Below are 17,320 nucleotides of genomic sequence, written 5' to 3' on the forward strand. Positions count from 1 at the left end.
CGAGTTTTCATTCGGCTTTTAACGTTCCCTCACTCCAGCACCTCCTTTCCTTCATTACTGGCCCCGGACACATCGGCTCGGGCCAGCTGTGACCCGAGGGGCAGCCCCAGCGCCCAACTCCGGCCATGTCCCGCTGGCGTCCGCGGGTCACCTCACAGCGCGCGGGACCGACCGTTGGGCCCCCGCCCTTCCTGCGTGCCCTGGCGGGCGATGCCCCGCGCCCGCGGCCGGGTGAAGGGCGCGGGGCGGGAAGGGCCGGCGGAGCCGCCGTCCGGTGTGAGCCGAGCCCGGGGCCGGCGGGAGCAGAGAGCGCGGGATGCGGCCGGGCGCGGCGCCGAAGAGCGGGCTTTTTAGTGTTAGCCTGAGGCGGCTACGCCGGGGGGAGCGTGTGGAGGAACCCGCCGATAACCCCGGGGCGAGGGAAGGGGCCGACCCGGCAGGACCAGGTCCTGCCCTCCGGCGGAGCTGCTGCGAGCTGCCGGAGGGGGGTGCTGGCGGCGGGGCCGCCCAATCTGCGCGGAGCCGGCCCCTGTGATTGGCAGCGGCGGCGGCGGGGGGAGCCCCGCTCGGTTACTCTGCCTTCCCCGGAGAGTTTCCTATCGGGGGCGGCTGGCGTTTTCCCCCCTCGAGGCTGCTGCCGGGCGTTGACCGGGGGAGGCGGCAGCAGCAACAGCACAGAGCGAGGGAAGCAACCACATGAATCAGTTTCTCTCCGTATCCGGCTCCGGGCAGAGGCGGCGACCATAGCGGCGAGGAGGAGAGAGGGGGGAAAGCGGCTACTGCAGCAGCGAGGCTGGCCGTGCCACCTTGCCGCTGAGGTGGGTAGCGGGGGCGCAGCGTGCGGGAGGCTGCGGGGTGGAGGCGCGGCGGTGGCGGCTCTGGAGGGTGTGAGGGCTGGGGTGCTGCCGCCCGTGAGGCAGCTGGATGTCGGCAGGCGGCGGGGAGAGCAGAAAAGTTGCCGATGGCGCCCGGGGGGTGCCCCGCGGGGCGGCGGCGGCGGCGTGGCTGCCGTTCCGCCGCTTCTCAACGCCGCGCGTGGCCGGAGCGGGGCTGCGGTGGGTCGTCCCCGGAGGGCATGGGACGGGCTCTCCCCCGGGCGGGGGCCGGAGCGTTTGGGGCGTGTTGTTCGTCAAGTTCTCTTTTCGGTCCCGCTCGGATGCGCCGCGATTGCGGGTTTCGCTGTGGAACACGGGTGAAAATACCGCCATGAACGCCGCTCTTGTTTTTGCTGGCTGAGCAGCCCGCGCGGCGCAGTTCCTCCCGTCCCTCTCACATCTTCCCTCACCTCCCGCGGCCGCTTCGGGCCCTTCTCCCCGCCGCGGGGCTGCGCTCGGCGTGTGCCTGGTTCCCGCGCGGCGCTGAGCCGCACCAGGGCCGCCGAGTCGCGATGCGCGGAGACCTCGCAAACCCTCCAGCCCCCACGCGTGTCCGTGTGTCCGTAGGGAGCGCGCTGTAGTGTAACGCTCCCGCCCGCCGCCCCGTGTCACGTTTCGTTTCTGTCCCTTCCCCAGGTGCCGGAGGAGCGGTGTTCGCCGAGGCGCAGCTCAGCCGTTTGTCTGTGCCCCCTGCCTGGAGGAGCAGCGCGGCCTCAGCTGCCAAATGTGCGGAGGGGAGAGACTTGTGCTCAAAATCCCCCCACGATCGTAAATACACGGAAAGCGGAAGAAGAGCTACCGCCGAGCAGCTGCAGGAGGAGGGGAGGGGGACAGCGGTATCGTTGCTGCCGTAGTCAGGGAGGCTGATGGCGGAGTTTGGCAGTGGTGGCAGTACCGGCGGCGGGGGGCTGCCTTCCTCCCCCGGGCCGGGCCAGGGGAAGGTGGCCTTCAAGGCAGGGGATGGGGAAGGAGGAGGAGACGGCGGAGGTGGTGGTGGCGGCGGCGGGAGATCCCGCTTTGACAGTGGTGGCAGCAGGGTCTCCAACGGGGACTGTGCCCTGGCGGGAGCCGGTGACCAGCCAGGATCGGCTCCTCCTGCAAGCCCGGAGTGCAGCAGCAGCAGCAGCAAAGAGAAAGGATTTACCACCAGTCAACAACGAGAAGGCAAACCCGGCATCCCCCGGAGGAGCAGCATAATTAAGGTAAGAGCACTTGCTCCTCCCCATCGGGGTCTTGCCTCTTTCTCTGTGACAGAGGCAGGGAGATGTGGGTGGTAGGTTTGGCTTGCAGAGCCTTGGCTCCAGATCTTTTATTTTTTTCTTTTATTTTTTATTTTTTCATTTCGCTGTGGTGAGGGGACTTGATTTTTCCTTTGTCAGAAGTGGACAACCAGTGAGAGGATGGCTTTATACACATCCATGCTTGGGGTGTGGAGAGGGGGAAGATGTCATGTTATGAGGTTTATTAAAATAGAAGGCTCTAACTCCTGTTGGAGAAGGGCAGGGAAACTAGCTGGCTTGTAAAGAGACAACAGGGGCACCAGCCTGGCAGGGAAAGACATGGATTAGACAGTATCCTTGTTATTTGGGATGCACCTGTGCAGAGCAATTTTGTGGCTCCATTGGCTTGTGTGCGTGACAGGCACACAGCAGGTGATGAGAGATTCTGGATCTCATTGGGCTGGGGGTGGGAGAAGGTAGGGTAGGCAGCATTCTTCTTGTTGAAAGTGACAGCGCATTTAACAGTAGGTTATGTTGTATTTCACCTATAGAAACATCTTTATCCTTAGCTATGCATATTCTGAATGCTAATGTTTCAGCTTGAAAAGTAGGGGGAGCATCAGTGGTGGAATGTAGATAAAAAGGAATGGGTTTGATTTTTTTAATACAGTTTTTTATACAAATACAGTTGTTTCCTTTCCTTAAATCCATGGTTCCTGAGATGACATTTTGTCTTGGGTTACCTTTCCCCAACTCCAGTGAAAAGGTTGAGAGAACATAAAGAAATTACTCCATTGGTATAATGACTGTATTAGCTGTAAAATGAAGCACAACTTCAAGTACTTAAGAACTGAGTTTAATCAAGGTCAGCTAGATCAAAATCAAGCTAGATTTGTTGTCTTCTTAGATATTTACATGCCTCCAAATCAGCTGTGATGGGTTGACCTTGGCTGGTGCCCGGTCCCCACCAAGAGCCTCTCTATCATAACCCCTCCTCAGCTGGACAGGGGAGAGAAAATGGAACAAAAGGCTTGTGGGTCAAGACAAAGACTGGGAATCATCCAGTAATTAGACACAGGCAAACCAGACTCGACTTGGGGAAATCAGTTTAATTTATTGCCAATAAATCAAGAGTAGGATAATGAGAAATAAAACCAAATCTTAACTTCCCCTTCCACTCAAAAAAACCAAAAAAACAAAAAAACCAACCAAACAAACAAAAACAACCCTCCAAACCCAAAACTTCTTCCCCACCCATCCCTTCTTGGGCTTAACTTTACCCCCAAATTCTCCATCTCCCCCTGCCAGCAGTACAGGGGGGATGAGAAATGGGGATTGTGGTCTGCTTGTCACACGTTTTCTCTGCCGCTCCTTCTTCCTCAGGGGGAGGACTCCTCCCACTCTTCCCCAGCTTCAGCGTGGGGTCCCTCCTATGTGAAACAGTCTTCCATGAACTTCTCCAATGTGAGTCCTTCACACAGGCTGCAGTTCTTCACAAACTGCTCCAGTGTGGGTGCCCTATAGGGTCACAAATCCTGCACCAAACCTCCTCCAGCTGAGGCTTCTCTTTCCATGGGGAAGGGGTCAGAGCCTCCTTCAGGAATCCCCTTGATCCAGTGTGGGGTTCTCCAGGGACTGCAGGTGGAGGTATCTTCATAGATCTCCAAGGGCTGCAGGGGCACAGCTGCATCACCATGATCTGCACCATGGGCTGCAGGGGAATCTCTGCTCCAGCACCTGAAGTGCCTTCCTCTTCCCCCCACTTTTTCACTAACCTTGTTGCCTGCAGAGTTAGTTCTCTCATGTATTCTCACTCCTCTCTCTGACTGCTGTTTTCACAGCAGTTTTTTCCCCTTCTTAACTGTGGTATCCCAGAGGCACTAGCATTGTTGCTGATGGGCTTGACATTGGCCAGCAGTGGGTCCATCTTGGAGCTGGCTAACATTGGCCCTATTTGGCACAGGGAAAGCTTCTAGCAGCTTCTCGCAGAAGCCACCACTGTAGCCCCCATGCTACCAAAACCTTGCCACATAAACCCAATACGTTCCAACCCTCACCTCTGTGAATTGCATATTTAGAATTACCATTAAAATCTACATCCATCACACAGTCTTAAGTCACATCAACACAAAAAGAATTCCCTACACCAAAATCCCTACACCAGTGCCATCACAGCACTGAACAAATGTAGACAGTTTACACATCCAATCCACCCCTTGTCACTTCACCACAAGTAGAATAACAAATGCCTCATGATGGTTCTGCTCTCTAATGTTAGGTCCATGTTCTGCCTGTTACTTCTGTTCTGTTGGCTGGATGATAGAAAAACGTGTGGAAATCCAAGACTAGTAGTGTATCTCAAGTTGTGTTACTGTCTCCTGGACCTTTCTGTAAAAACCAAGGAGAGAGCAAGGGCAGGCAGCAGTGGAAGGCATTTGACAGCCTGCACCCACCCTTCCTGTTAGAGCTCTGATGCTGGGCGTGTATGTTTGTGTGTGTGTGTGTGAAAGAAATTACAGCAACAGACCAGGGGCAGTTGAGCTTGGTGATGGAGTAACTTCATGTTTACTAGATTTGCCAGTGATTTTTTTTACAGGTCTAATGTTTTCCTAATAGTTTTGTTTCTCTGTGGTAGCCCAAGTAAGATACTAGTGTTGTTTGCAGTGTGTATCATGCCATCACACTACTTTGTAGTGTAGGATTTGATTATATAGCAACCTTCTGCCTCTCTGGAGACTAAACAAGGATACAATACCTAGGGATTCGTGGTATACTAAGATCAAGAAGCATGAGATAAGGAAATATGTTTAGGATTATATTTTGTGAATACGTAAGTCAAGGTTCTTAGTTTCTACACAAATGATAGCATTTTGTAATATAAAATTATTCAACTTTCTGGTATTATTACTCATGAATGCCATTTTGCACATGTGAACAGTAATCTGTTTAACTGCCAAGAACTGATTACTACACCTTTGTGTTACCGTTTAGATAATTATGACATGAGTGGAAAAAACCTCACAACACTCTATTCAAAGTTATGTGATCCATATTTATTTTATATATGACTGTTTTAATACTTCTGGGAAAAATCACTTCACGTATACTGAATATTCTTCAGCCTGCTCAGTTCAACAGTTCAGAGGTAGTTTGAATCCGGTTGTATAGGTGCCTACTTCTCAATATGAAACTTCTTGGAAGATCTGGCACGAGTAGTAAACCTTCAGATGCTTCTTGTTGTCTGCTCTTGCAGAGCACTAGTCTGTAAAACAGAGTAGAAAAAGTAATATATAATCTATTTTTGGAAAATGTTCCTAGAGTTTTAGTAACATGCATCAATGATGTAAAACTGCTCTTAAAGAAGATGTAGAGTAACCTCAGGGAACAGGTCTGTCCCATCCAGATGCAGATTTCTTATGCTTCATGCAAAACACAACATTGTTAGTTGGTCTGTAAAATGCATGTTTATAGAATATCCAATACTTTAAATGTTTTGCCTGCTGATTACTTGTAGGCTTTTGAGTCACAGACAACTGATGTTTGAATAATAGATCCAGTTGAGATTAAATTCTCTAGAACCCCATGTTTGTGCATGAGAATCAGGAGCACAGAAACATATTTTAATTTGGTTTTAGTCTGTGCTTTCATTGGTTGTCTGTTTTCATAACTCCTCAGAGCAGTTGCTGCCCTTTTTCCCTTTCCTTTCTTACTTGCAGTATCTGTACTTTCTTTTTTTCCCTGGTTCCATATTTTTCTTTCTTTTTTTTTATTTTGTGCACCTGCACCATTTTGGATTTTTCTTTCTTTTTTGGTACAAGAGGATATCCTCTTCAAGGCTGAAGTGTCATCTAGGATGATGACAGGTGGTAGGGCCGCTATTACTAGAAAAGCTAATATGATCTTCATACCATGGTAGTTTACTTTTCACTCTTGTGTATAAGCTGTGTTTAGGCTGAAGGTGTTAAAGCTTGTACTCTTCGTCTGTAGCAATTTTAATGGAATAGCCTATTTCATTGTTTGCCTTTGCTGAACCAGATTTGAGAGCTGGGGACTGCATTTCTGTGTTTATAGAGACTTTTTCACTTTCTGTTTCTTTCTGTCTGTATTCATGAGATTCTGTATGTTTCAGAGGTGGTAGTGACAACACATTCATGGGATTTAGGCTCTTCAGATACTTGATTTGTGGACTAATTTATGTGCCACTTATTGGTATGTAGTGTTTCTTTCGGTCACTGTTTTGTTTTACCATAATATTTTCCTTCCTGCAACTAACTATGGTATCCTGTAATTCCCTGTAACAGTTCCTTTAATGGTCTGTAAAATGAATTTACAGTGAGTCCCTCTTGCAGTTCAGAGTGGATTTGAGCATCCTGTGAACTTCTCTTGGCTACACTCAAGTTGGCAGTGAGGTTTCTTTATTTTTATGTGAGGTTCCTCTGCATCTTTCTTAAAGAGACTTGGACGGGGTAGGACTTCGAGAATCCTTAAGGCAGCAAATGACTTGTGGTGTGTATGTTTCCTCAGAGCTGCTTGCTCCCAGGGGTCTCCAAGAAATGCTTACAGGACCTCACAGTTTGTCAAAACTATAGACCTAGATAGAAAGAGATCCAGTGGGATAAATATGTCTTTGTTAGGAGAGGTGTTACAGTAATAAAATGAGAAAAGATACACTTAGGAGAGACTGCAGTTATTTAGGAAGACAACAAAGAGAAATAAATGGAGAAAGGTGGTTTGGCATTTTGTGAGCAGGAGTGTTCGTAGCTATATGTGTCTGGAAGAAAAGTCCAGGGTTTTTTTTGCATATAATAATACTGATCTCAGTGTCAATAAACTTCTTGGCTGATAACTTAAACAATTTTGTATCTCCATTTTATTCTGGGTGTAAACTCATGCTTTTTGTGAAGTCATGCACTTGCTAAGCGTTGGCAGCTCCTAAGTTTCAAAGTCTATGAGAAGAGAGGAACCAAATATAGCAGGTATATATTTTAGGGTATAATTTTCAGCAGAGCTTTGCTTTGGAAACTAAACATTCGTATATCTGTGTCTTTCTGTGACTGAGGAATTATACAGCATATGCATCAAGATCTTGTTTCTTATTAAAATGCCAGCATACGTTATTATCTTGTTCAGTCTTTCATGATTTCTGGTTCATACTGCGTGCCTATTTGGATCAGGTGTAAAAAATAAAAATATGGAGAACCTTACGCAGTATTTTTTATCACTGTGGTTGTTTTAGAGGCATTAATAAAGCCTTTTGCATTCACAGTAGATGCTAAAGTAGTATTTTCAGTAGAACTATGTTCTCTCCCCTCCTAAATGACCTTAGCCGTAATGGCACGTTACCAAGTCTTTGTGGAGAACCAGGCATAGATCATAAACATCTCCTTCCATCTAAAAGAATGTAAAGAACTTAGATTGCTGGAGTCAGTTTAAAATATATGAAATTACCTGATTTTCAGTCATCTCTCATGTGTGGAAAGAACCCTGGGTAATGATGCTGTTGTGATATTTACACATATATGCATTTATGCCCAGTACCTTTCAGATGTGCTAGGCATTTTCAAGTAAACTTGATTGAGCAGTCACAAGTTCAAAGGTGCTAAGGCTCCCTAAGTTGAAAGCAAGCAGCCATATAGAGGAAGGAAGGAGAAAAAAACCTAACATGTACCCGTTCCCCATGGAAACAAAACGTTACAGCATCAGCTGAATTCTTCTTAGTTACAGAATCTGTGTGGAAAAAAGACATGAATGTCCCAACAATAGAAGATGTCTTGCTCAGAGCACCCGTACTAATTGACACTAAAATTGGCACCACTATAAAGCCTATATTTAGGAAACAAGGCTGTGACAGTTGAGCTACTCCTACGTCTTACCTTGGGCAGGCTTTCAACTAGACAACCAAAGTGTAGATTTTTCTGAGGAGCTGTTTTTGGGTTTGTTTCATTTGTTTGTTTCTTAGTTTCTTCTTGTTGATGTATTGTAGATCTTTCTCATCTCTTCGGTTTGTCAGATAGTGTGACAGTTCTGCTAAGTGCAGCTCCATAAATCCTTTTAGAGGATACTTTCTTTTTGATCTGTGGATTCTCAGCTAGACTATAGAAGGTTGTTGGTACCTATTAGTATTTGCATTCTTCCTTCTTCATCCTCTACTACTTATTATGTACTGACTTCCTAATTTTTAAAAATATAATCTCTATTTTAAAACAATACAGAACACCATATAGTATCTGTTCCTAAATATTTTTTTTCTGTCAGAGCAAAGCTGTAAACCATAGGTATTTGTATATATAGTGTTGTATATATGTATTAGATGCATATGTCAGGCAGTTTACTACTTGTTAACAGTGACACTGCGCTGAGATATGTCACAGCCACTAAGTGGATACATGAGGATACTTGCTTCACCCAAGCTCAGTATGTAATTTAGTTAGCTTATGTACTGCAGCCCATGAAGATAAGGTATTTTTGCTAAAACATGATTTGAAGCAGGGGCTTAATTTGAATGATCTGAACTTCTCTGACTTCTCTTCTGGAAGAGCTTACATGTCTATTTCTGTTGACTGAATAAAGACTTTGGCTAGTGTGAATAATAGCACTTCTTCACTCCCTCCACCCCCAGATCCTTAGGATTCCACAAAACATGTTCAGTCTGTTCAGTGGTGAAAAAATAATTAATGGAATTTTAAGTCACTGTGAATTTAAATCACCTGATGAGATTTCTTTAATGCCTATTATCAGGCTTGATCAAAGGTAGGACAAGCAGTTTAGCCTTTTTTTAAACTAGGAGTTAGAGCGGTGGTCTACTACCCCTGGCTCACAGATAATACGTTGCTCCCATGATTTGTTTAAATTAATGGAAGATTAAAACATTTAAACTGAGACTGACAGGACAAGTTAATTGCATAGTTCCCCAGCCTTTGCTGGTCCATGCGTGATACTGACAGTGATCTTTGTTTTATTCCCACTGACTCTGTTAAAAAAAATCCCTTAAATAAGATTTGCTGGTTGGTTGTGGGCCAGATTAAGTTAAAACACATGTTATAATACTGGGATATTAATTCTAAAATATTTATCTTTGCACACAAATGTGGGATTGTGTTCAAAATTCAGAAATAGACTAAATCTAAGTAGAGTAGGAGATAGATTTTGGGGGAAGAAAGGTGTATAATAATTTATGTTTAACATATGTGGAGAAGAGGAAAATATGGTGAAAAGCAGCATCATATGTGTATTGTTCAAAAATAGGGCTGGAAGAGACCTCAAGAGGTCAGTCTACTCTACTCCACTGCTCTGTTAGGGGATCAACTGTTAATAAATTTCACCGTGATGCTGTTTGTCTTTTAATCACCTTTTGTTTGTGGTCCTTCTATACAGCACTGCTAGCTGATTATTCTTCTTTTGAGTATGGGCAAAGGCAATCATCTGCCTGGAGTTTAAAAGCTTGTACTTGTCCTACTGACTGCATTCTAATTATTTCGGATCGTATCTTCAATTTGTCAGGTTCTTCCTGATTTTAACTTATTTTCTAGAATGTATATAGCTTTTCCATCTTCAGGTGAACAGCCAGTTTTAAATATGCTCTCGTTTCCATCATACAGTGATACATGATCTTTTTTTTGTTGTTGTTAAATTATTGTAGTTCATGGGTTTTAAATGTAAGTTCAAATTATATACTCCATGTTGAAGATAAAAATCAGTTATTTTTACTCATTACAGCCTATAACCTGAACAGTGCTATGTTGCAGAATCTAATTCACAAATACCATTTATGAGAAAATGGCTTTCCTTCTAGTATGTTAAAATAATATTAAGTACAAATTCATAAAATACTTAATGGGTTGCAGTATTTTCATAAAAAAGGGCTCTTTGAAAGGGGTGGCTTGTTTGTCTTTAAGGAGAATAAGTAGCAAGCGTCCTCCTTGCTTTTCACTTGTGCTTATGAAGACTTACTGTTTTACACTTGATTTTCACACCTGGCTTGCTTTTAAGAATAGGGTAGTGCCATCGCTGTACTCTCTTCTCCCTGTTGTAGGAGATGTACGAGGCAATCCTTTGGAAGGATATGTTGCTCATTCTCTTGACTGCAGTACATCTCTTTGTTTCTACTTAACTAGTTTCCTTTCAGGAGCTCTCAGTATAGGCTTATTTGTCCCTTACATGCCTGAGTTCACCCACCTCTTCCCTCCTAGACCTTGACTTCACAGAACATTGAAGTTCAAGACAGTGAGGAGTGCAACGCAGCATGTGACTGGAAATCACAGTACTGAGGCTCACTGTTAACTGGTGCAGCCTTGGGAAAGTTAAATAATTCTGATTCATTTCTGCCTCTCCTGGGATTCCTTTTAATGTCATTTGACCCCTTGGAATAAGTAATAAAATATCCCTGAGTACTTCAGATTGTGTACTGTGTTCAGGGATCTTTTGGGATACCAAACACTCATGTTCTGGACATTGTAGTATGGAGTTCATAAGTGCAGGCAGACAGGAAGTGCCTTTAAGCAAACAAACAAGCAAAATCCTTTTCAGAATAGTGGTGGAGAGTTTAATCAAATGAAAAACATAAAATAACAAGATATTAATGTGGATTTCCAAATTTACTGTAAAAATACTTTAATAAAGGGAACTTATTTGTGGGTTTTATTTTGATGTAAGAAATAAGACCTCCTTAACATGGCAGGTACCTTACTCTAGTAAAAGGTTATACTCCCAATAGAACACCTCCATGCTTCCGCCATGAGGGGGTGAAACTCCCAACTGGGTAAAGACCCCCTTAACATGACAGTACCTTACAAACATATAGTGGATAACTGATATTATGCACATTGATATATGCATATTAGTGTCATGACTTTCCTAATACCTTTGCTGAAATTGCTGTAAATGTTTGGATATTTACTCTAAATTATGACATAATCAGTATTTTACAAGAAAAAGAACTGTTCCATTTTGCTAGAAAGCATTTCCACAGAATTTTCAAGTTCTTTTTGTAGTTGGACTTCTGTGATCATAGCCTTCTGTGGCTATGATTTCTTTTTTCCTTCCCTGTTTTCATTTATTTTATTTTTTTCCCTCCCTCTTACCAGCATTACTATTTTGCCTTTGCTAAAAAAGGTAGAGCATTGTAAGGGTCTGTGCATGCTTTGATGTGTTAGCATTCATGTATGTAAGCATATCCCCGTCCCTTACTGCCCTTTTTAGTGTAGGATAGGAGAGGAAGAATGATTCTGAAATTCTGGGTTTTGTTTTGTGATATGATGGAAAATCTTGGATGCTTTGTGTATTTTATTACCTAGTTCCTGATGGCAAAAGTGTTTGACTTTGTCAACTGCTTACTCTTAACTGCATTCCTTAAATTAAACGTAAATGACTGTTTATTTAAAATAAAAATAAATAAATAATTGCTTAAGTCTTTGTATTATTAAAATGTAATTTGGACTAAAAGGACAGAAATTCAGTTCACTGTCAAAGCTTTTGTTCCTTCATGTTATTGCAGGTGTTTTTATGATAGGCAGTTGTTTGTTGCATTTAGTCAACTCTTGTAAACCCTACAGGAGCAATTGTTTAAAAAAAAGCAAGACAGCAACTGTGTATGCTCTACCATGCTTTAGTAAATTAGAAGCAGAATAAGTATCTTTCGCGTACATCATTTGCTGTAGTAATATTTACATTCAGTACAATATTTGTTTTTATAAATAAGATACATTTTTGCTACATAAGGCAGGAAAACATCAGTAATAGTTGGAAATAAATCACTTCAGGGAATAGCTTGAATCAGTTGAAATGTATTTTGCCATTTACAAAGAATTGTCACTAAAGCCGGGTTTTTTAGATACGTTGGTAGCAGATTGTTGCAAACAGCATTTCCAGTCTGAGTCCTAGAGTTAAAGACCTAATATTTATGCGAAATGAGAATGCATTTGGTCATGGCACATTACTACCACATAGTGGAGAAAGTAGAGCAGATGAACTAGTTTTGGGTTCAGATAGTATTGTTTTTCTTGCTTTTGAAGAACCCTCAAGAACATTTTGTGGCTTACTTGGAGGTACTTCATTTGTTAAACTCCAGTTCTTTATTTTCTCTTTGTTCTCCCTAGTTGTAGTAGTTGCAGTGGTACATCTCATGAGCATTGTTTGAGGTTGACAAAGTTGACGCTTTTCAGCTTTATTTGTTTCTCATCTTAAATAACACATACCGTGTACCTTGTGTTTGGTCCTTCTCCTTTGTATGAGCAGCCTGACTTTGAGTCTGCTCTGAGAGTAGTGGTAGTGTTCAGGCAATGAGTGCTTTTAGTTGTGAGTGGTGTCTTCTGGTATTTTGTAGATTTAGAAATGAGGCCCTGGAAGAATTTGTAATGTTATGCTTTTACTATCCTGCATGGCCTGGTTCTGGTTTGTGTCACCTTGTCTCTTGTGTCACTCTGTCTGTTTGTCCCTCCCTTTCTTTGGTCTCTCGCTATCCCTCATACACCCTGGGTTTTCTGCTTCAGCAGCGGAGACCACAGACTGGCCATATTCTGCTTTTCTTCTTTAACAGCTAGTGGAGATCCTTCTGTTTCCAGCAAAGCACTAGAACTGAGCAGAGCTCTTTGCAAGAGTTCAAGCCTGCTTGCAAAATCCCCCAAAAGGAGTAACAAAAAGGGAGTACAGATTCCTATGCAAGGCTGCCAACCTTCACAATGGGGTGAAGTCCCTCAGGGTTTGAGGCCAGATGAAGGCTGACTGCACAGCTTAGGGTAGATGAATCTGTTTCCCCCAGTCTTCAGAAGTTGCCAGCCCTTGTGAACTTAAGAAAGGCTGCCAGAGTCAGACCGGAAGTCCATTTGGCTTGTTAGCTTGCCTCCAACAGCAACTGCTATGAGAAGGAAGAATAGAAAAATCCTCCTTTCCTAACATCTGCTTCTGGCCTTAAGTGACTTGAAGCTAAAGCCCAGTTTGACTTCTGTAGGCTTTTCACTGCTGTAATGTCCTTGTGGCAGCTTCTTAACTATATGTTATGTGAAGAAGTCCTTTTCTGCCTGGTTGTACCTGGCAGGTACTTAATTGTTTACCTGCTGGTTTACCTTACCTGGTTCTTGTGTTAGAAGAACACTTTCAAGTTACTTGTATCTTGAAGTCGGAGTCTAGTTGGAGGCCGGTATCTAGTGGGGTGCCTCAGGGGTCAGTGCTGGGGCCAGTATTATTCAATATCTTCATCAATGACCTGGATGATGGAATTGACTGTACTATCAGCAAGTTTGCTGATGACACTAAGCTGGGAGGAGTGGCTGACACGCCAGAAGGCTGTGCTGCCATCCAGCAAGACCTGGACTGGCTGGAGAGTTGGGCAGGGAGAAACTTGATGAAATATAACAAGGGAAAGTGTAGAGTGTTACATCTGGGTAGGAACAACCTCAGGTTCCAGTACAGGTTGGGGAATAACCTATTAGAGAGCAGTGAAGGGGAAAGGGACCTGGGAGTCCTGGTTGATAGGAGGATAACCATGAGCCAGCACTGTGCCCTTGTGGCCAGGGAGGCCAATGGCATCCTGGGGTGTATTAGAAGGGGGGTGGTCAGTAGGTCAAGAGAGGTTCTCCTTCCTCTCTACTCAGCCCTGGTGAGACCGCATCTGGAATATTGTGTCCAGTTCTGGGCCCCTCAGTTCAAGAAAGACAGGGACCTGCTGGAGAGAGTCCAACGCAGGGCGACAAAGATGATTAAGGGAGTGGAGCATCTCCCTTATGAGGAAAGGCTGAGGGAGCTGGGTCTCTATAGTTTGGAAAAGAGGAGACTGAGGGGTGACCTCATTAACGTTTATAAATGTATAAAGGGTGAGTGTCACGAGGATGGAGCCAGGCTCTTCTCGGTGAGAACCAATGGTAAGACAAGGGGTAATGGGTACAAACTGGAACACAAGAGGTTCCACTTAAACTTGAGAAGAAACTTCTTCTCAGTGAGGGTGACAGAACACTGGAACAGGCTGCCCAGGGAGGTTGTGGAGTCTCCTTCTCTGGAGACATTCAAAACTCGCCTGGATGCCTTCCTGTGTAACCTCATCTAGGTATTCCTGCTCCGGCAGGGGGATTGGACTAGATGATCTTTTGAGGTCCCTTCCAATTCCTAATGTTCTCTGATTCTGTGATTCTGTGTCAAGAATAGAGAAAGGTGTTCCTCACATTTGCTTTTATGTCATCCTTTTTTTTTTTGTTCCCAGGCTAAAGAATCTGAATGTATTTGGTTGTTACATCTATTCAAGCTTTTCTGTGCTTTTTAAAATTCAGTTGCCCTTTAATGTATTTTTTCCTTCTGTTCTATTTTTTTTTTTTTTTTTAGGACTAAAACACTGTTGCAAATACGTGCCAGTTAATGTGTTAATCCCCTATGGCATAATGAAGGTTAAGCAATATTGTGATGTTGAGTTGGATTGTAATATACTTATTTTTAGTGGTGTCATCATCAAAGGTTTAGATGGTATCACTGTCACTAATTGGCAATGGGAGAGTGCTGTTAAAACCTTTGACTAAATATTTAAAACCTCTCTTTGAAGAACTGTGTAAGAATGCCTGTGCTGGTGATGATGCTTGTGTTGGAAGTGACTGGCATTAACATCTTCGCACGAGATAGAAGTTCTGTTAGAAATCTTTTACCATATTATAAAGACTTTATGGTGCTGGTGGCACACAAATTGCTGATTAGCGCATCTAGCTCCTAGGTATAGTCAAGTACGTTTGTTTGCCTAGTAACAGAATGAAATGGCATGGACATTGCATAAAGCTGAAAAATATAGTACTAATAAAAGTGCTTTCCTTTTATAGTAAGCTGTTAAATATGAAAGAGGAAGGACCTTGTTTTTGTAAATGCAATCTGAGTATTTTGGATGTCCTAGATTTTTTTGTTTTACAGTTCTTGCCCAACACTCTTGTTAATGGATTATTTTATTCAATCTTATACTTGTTTTGCTTTTGTAATTTGTAAGGCTGTTCAGGATGCCCGTATCAGAGTCCAGAACAGCAAAGAAGGCATTTCTGGTCTTTAGTAAACTCAGACAAAGTATAACAATGAGACCAGAGAACTTCCTGAAAAGCATCTAACATTTCACCTCAGGGAAGAATTCATCTGAGGGTTAAACTGGTTATTACATGGTTACAGTAACAAATGAAGGATAAAAATAACTGGAAGTTTTTAGATCCCACAAGATTGATACAAAAGCATTATCTTGGAAGGAAATCCCAACACTTTGTCACTTCAGCTGTTGAAAGTAGAAATGGTGTGAGGAGTCTGTCAGGATACTGTCCTGAGTTTTTCTTAGGATAATCTCCCTTCCCCTTCCCCCCTTCCCCCCCCCTTTTTTTTTTTTCCTTCTTTTTCTGTTTTCTTTCTTTCTCCTTTGAGAAACTTTCTGGCTAGGAAAAAGTAAACTAGGAAGGAGAGTGATTCCTGTTAGCCTATTCCTTCTCAGCCAGATTGATGGAGAAGACACTTCTGTTATTCCTGAATTCCTGAGGATTCTGGAATCCTCATGCTTTTGTGTGTCCACTTTGTGACAAAATCTAGTATCTGACTCATAGTTTCTGAGCATTACTTTCAGCAGTGTTATTGTTACGTAATTCTTAACTTTAAAGGCTTCAGGTAATTCTACTTCTTGTTTTTAAAAGTCTGATTATGTGCTTGTTTGGTTTTTTTTGTTTGAAAATGACACTCTGTTGGAGTAACAGGAATAGAACATGACATAGATTTAAATTGTTTTATATGTGGAAATAAATATTTCTGTCCATAAATATTGAACTTCAGCTCCCAAAATAGTAGTTGCTCCTGCCTTGCCAGGAGAAAACTGATCCTGGTAACTGCTGATGAATTTTTATATTAACCAGAAATCACAGCTCAAATACATGCTTTCAGTGTGCTCAGCTGCAGCAACTTTTTTTTTTTATTATTCCACATCTGACTCGAAATTCAACTCTGTCTGTGAGGGATACATAAAATTTACTATAATCATTTTGAGGGGGAGGTAAGTGTGATAAAAAGGAGCTTTTGTAATAAAAAAAGTGTGATAAAAAAGAGCTTGTGATTAAAGCTTTGGCCTCTAAAAAATTATTTACAAGATTAACCACTTGCTACAGACCTAAGTATCTTGAATTAATTTTATTTAGAAAAAAATAGATTCCAGTATTTGGTCTGCAAACAATCCGTGCATGTATTAGAAATACAGTGAAGTAAATAATTTTTGAATTTATTTCAGGTATTTATCACTTTTTCTGGAGAATTTAGTAAAATTACATCATGGAATGCCACTAACTAAATGCATCTTTTGCCAAGAAAACATACCACCTTGTGGTTTAACATGGTGCCACCATGAAATAGGTTTTGTATTAATTCAGTGGGTGCTCAGAGTACTTTATCAAATAGTGCCTGAGGCGCTGGCGAAATAAGATTTTTCTGATGTGTTCTGTTAAAGTACAGCATAGCTGTTAAATGTTTAAAAAGATTTTGTATAAAATAAATACAAGTGAAATTATTTAGTATATAAAACAGAAATTCAGAGCAACATTATCTTTTTTTCCGTTCGGTTCAGAACCTTACCCTTATCTGCTGTGTCACTACAGTTTGCAAGAGTCAAATTTGATTGTAGTGAAAGCTACTCCTTACTGGTTTTTTTTCCGTACTATTTAAAATATTTAGAACACAGTTATGTATTCTAGAAATGCACACCTCGTAACTCTTCCATATTTTAAATTTGTGATCTCCATCCCTTACTGTGGTTGATGGGAATAAGTCATGGGCTTCCGCTGCAAACTTCTTGCCTAGAAGACATGGCTGACAAACTTTTGGAGGTCCTTGCAAGATGATGTAAACAGTGTTGGTCTTGATCTGATGATAATGTAGTTTAAAGGCCTTCTTAACCTTCTGTGTCCTTGAATGCTGATTGTGTTCAGGATAAGCCCAGTATTATTGAACATTCCTGTCCATGAAGCTCACTTGTCCTCATGGAAAGAAAGCTCAGTAGTAACTTCTTCAGCCTTATCCTTGAACTTTTTTGGGACTCCCCAGCTGAATTTTCTTCCTTTGTTGATATCTCAGTTGCTTAAAACGGTGTGTACTCTTTTAATTATTTCAGTTGTCCTTTTCTTTGGTTTAACTGTAGTGAAACCCTTTGCAATAAAGTGTATGAAGTTCATGTTTTGCATTCCTATTATGTTAACCTACAGTACTGTCTAACCTTAATGTTCAAAAATCACAAGTCAAGTCCTC

At 42.7% G+C, this 17,320-nt stretch overlaps 1 protein-coding gene across 1 annotated transcript in view; it reads left to right on the forward strand.

Moving 5' to 3' along the window:
• Positions 1-1,712: 1,712 nt before the first annotated feature.
• Positions 1,713-17,320, forward strand: part of PLCL2 (phospholipase C like 2) — a gene marked incomplete at its 3' end in the record, with an annotated part of 100,699 nt that continues 85,091 nt past the window's right edge. The window contains exon 1 of the mRNA XM_080609827.1: positions 1,713-2,077. Within this exon, the coding sequence (XP_080465953.1) occupies positions 1,742-2,077 (336 nt within the window). The 5' untranslated portion in view covers positions 1,713-1,741. The remainder of the gene's footprint in view (positions 2,078-17,320) is intronic.

This window comes from Psittacula echo, assembly GCF_963264785.1.
Source record: "Psittacula echo genome assembly, chromosome: 2".
Lineage (NCBI taxonomy): Eukaryota > Metazoa > Chordata > Aves > Psittaciformes > Psittacidae > Psittacula > Psittacula echo.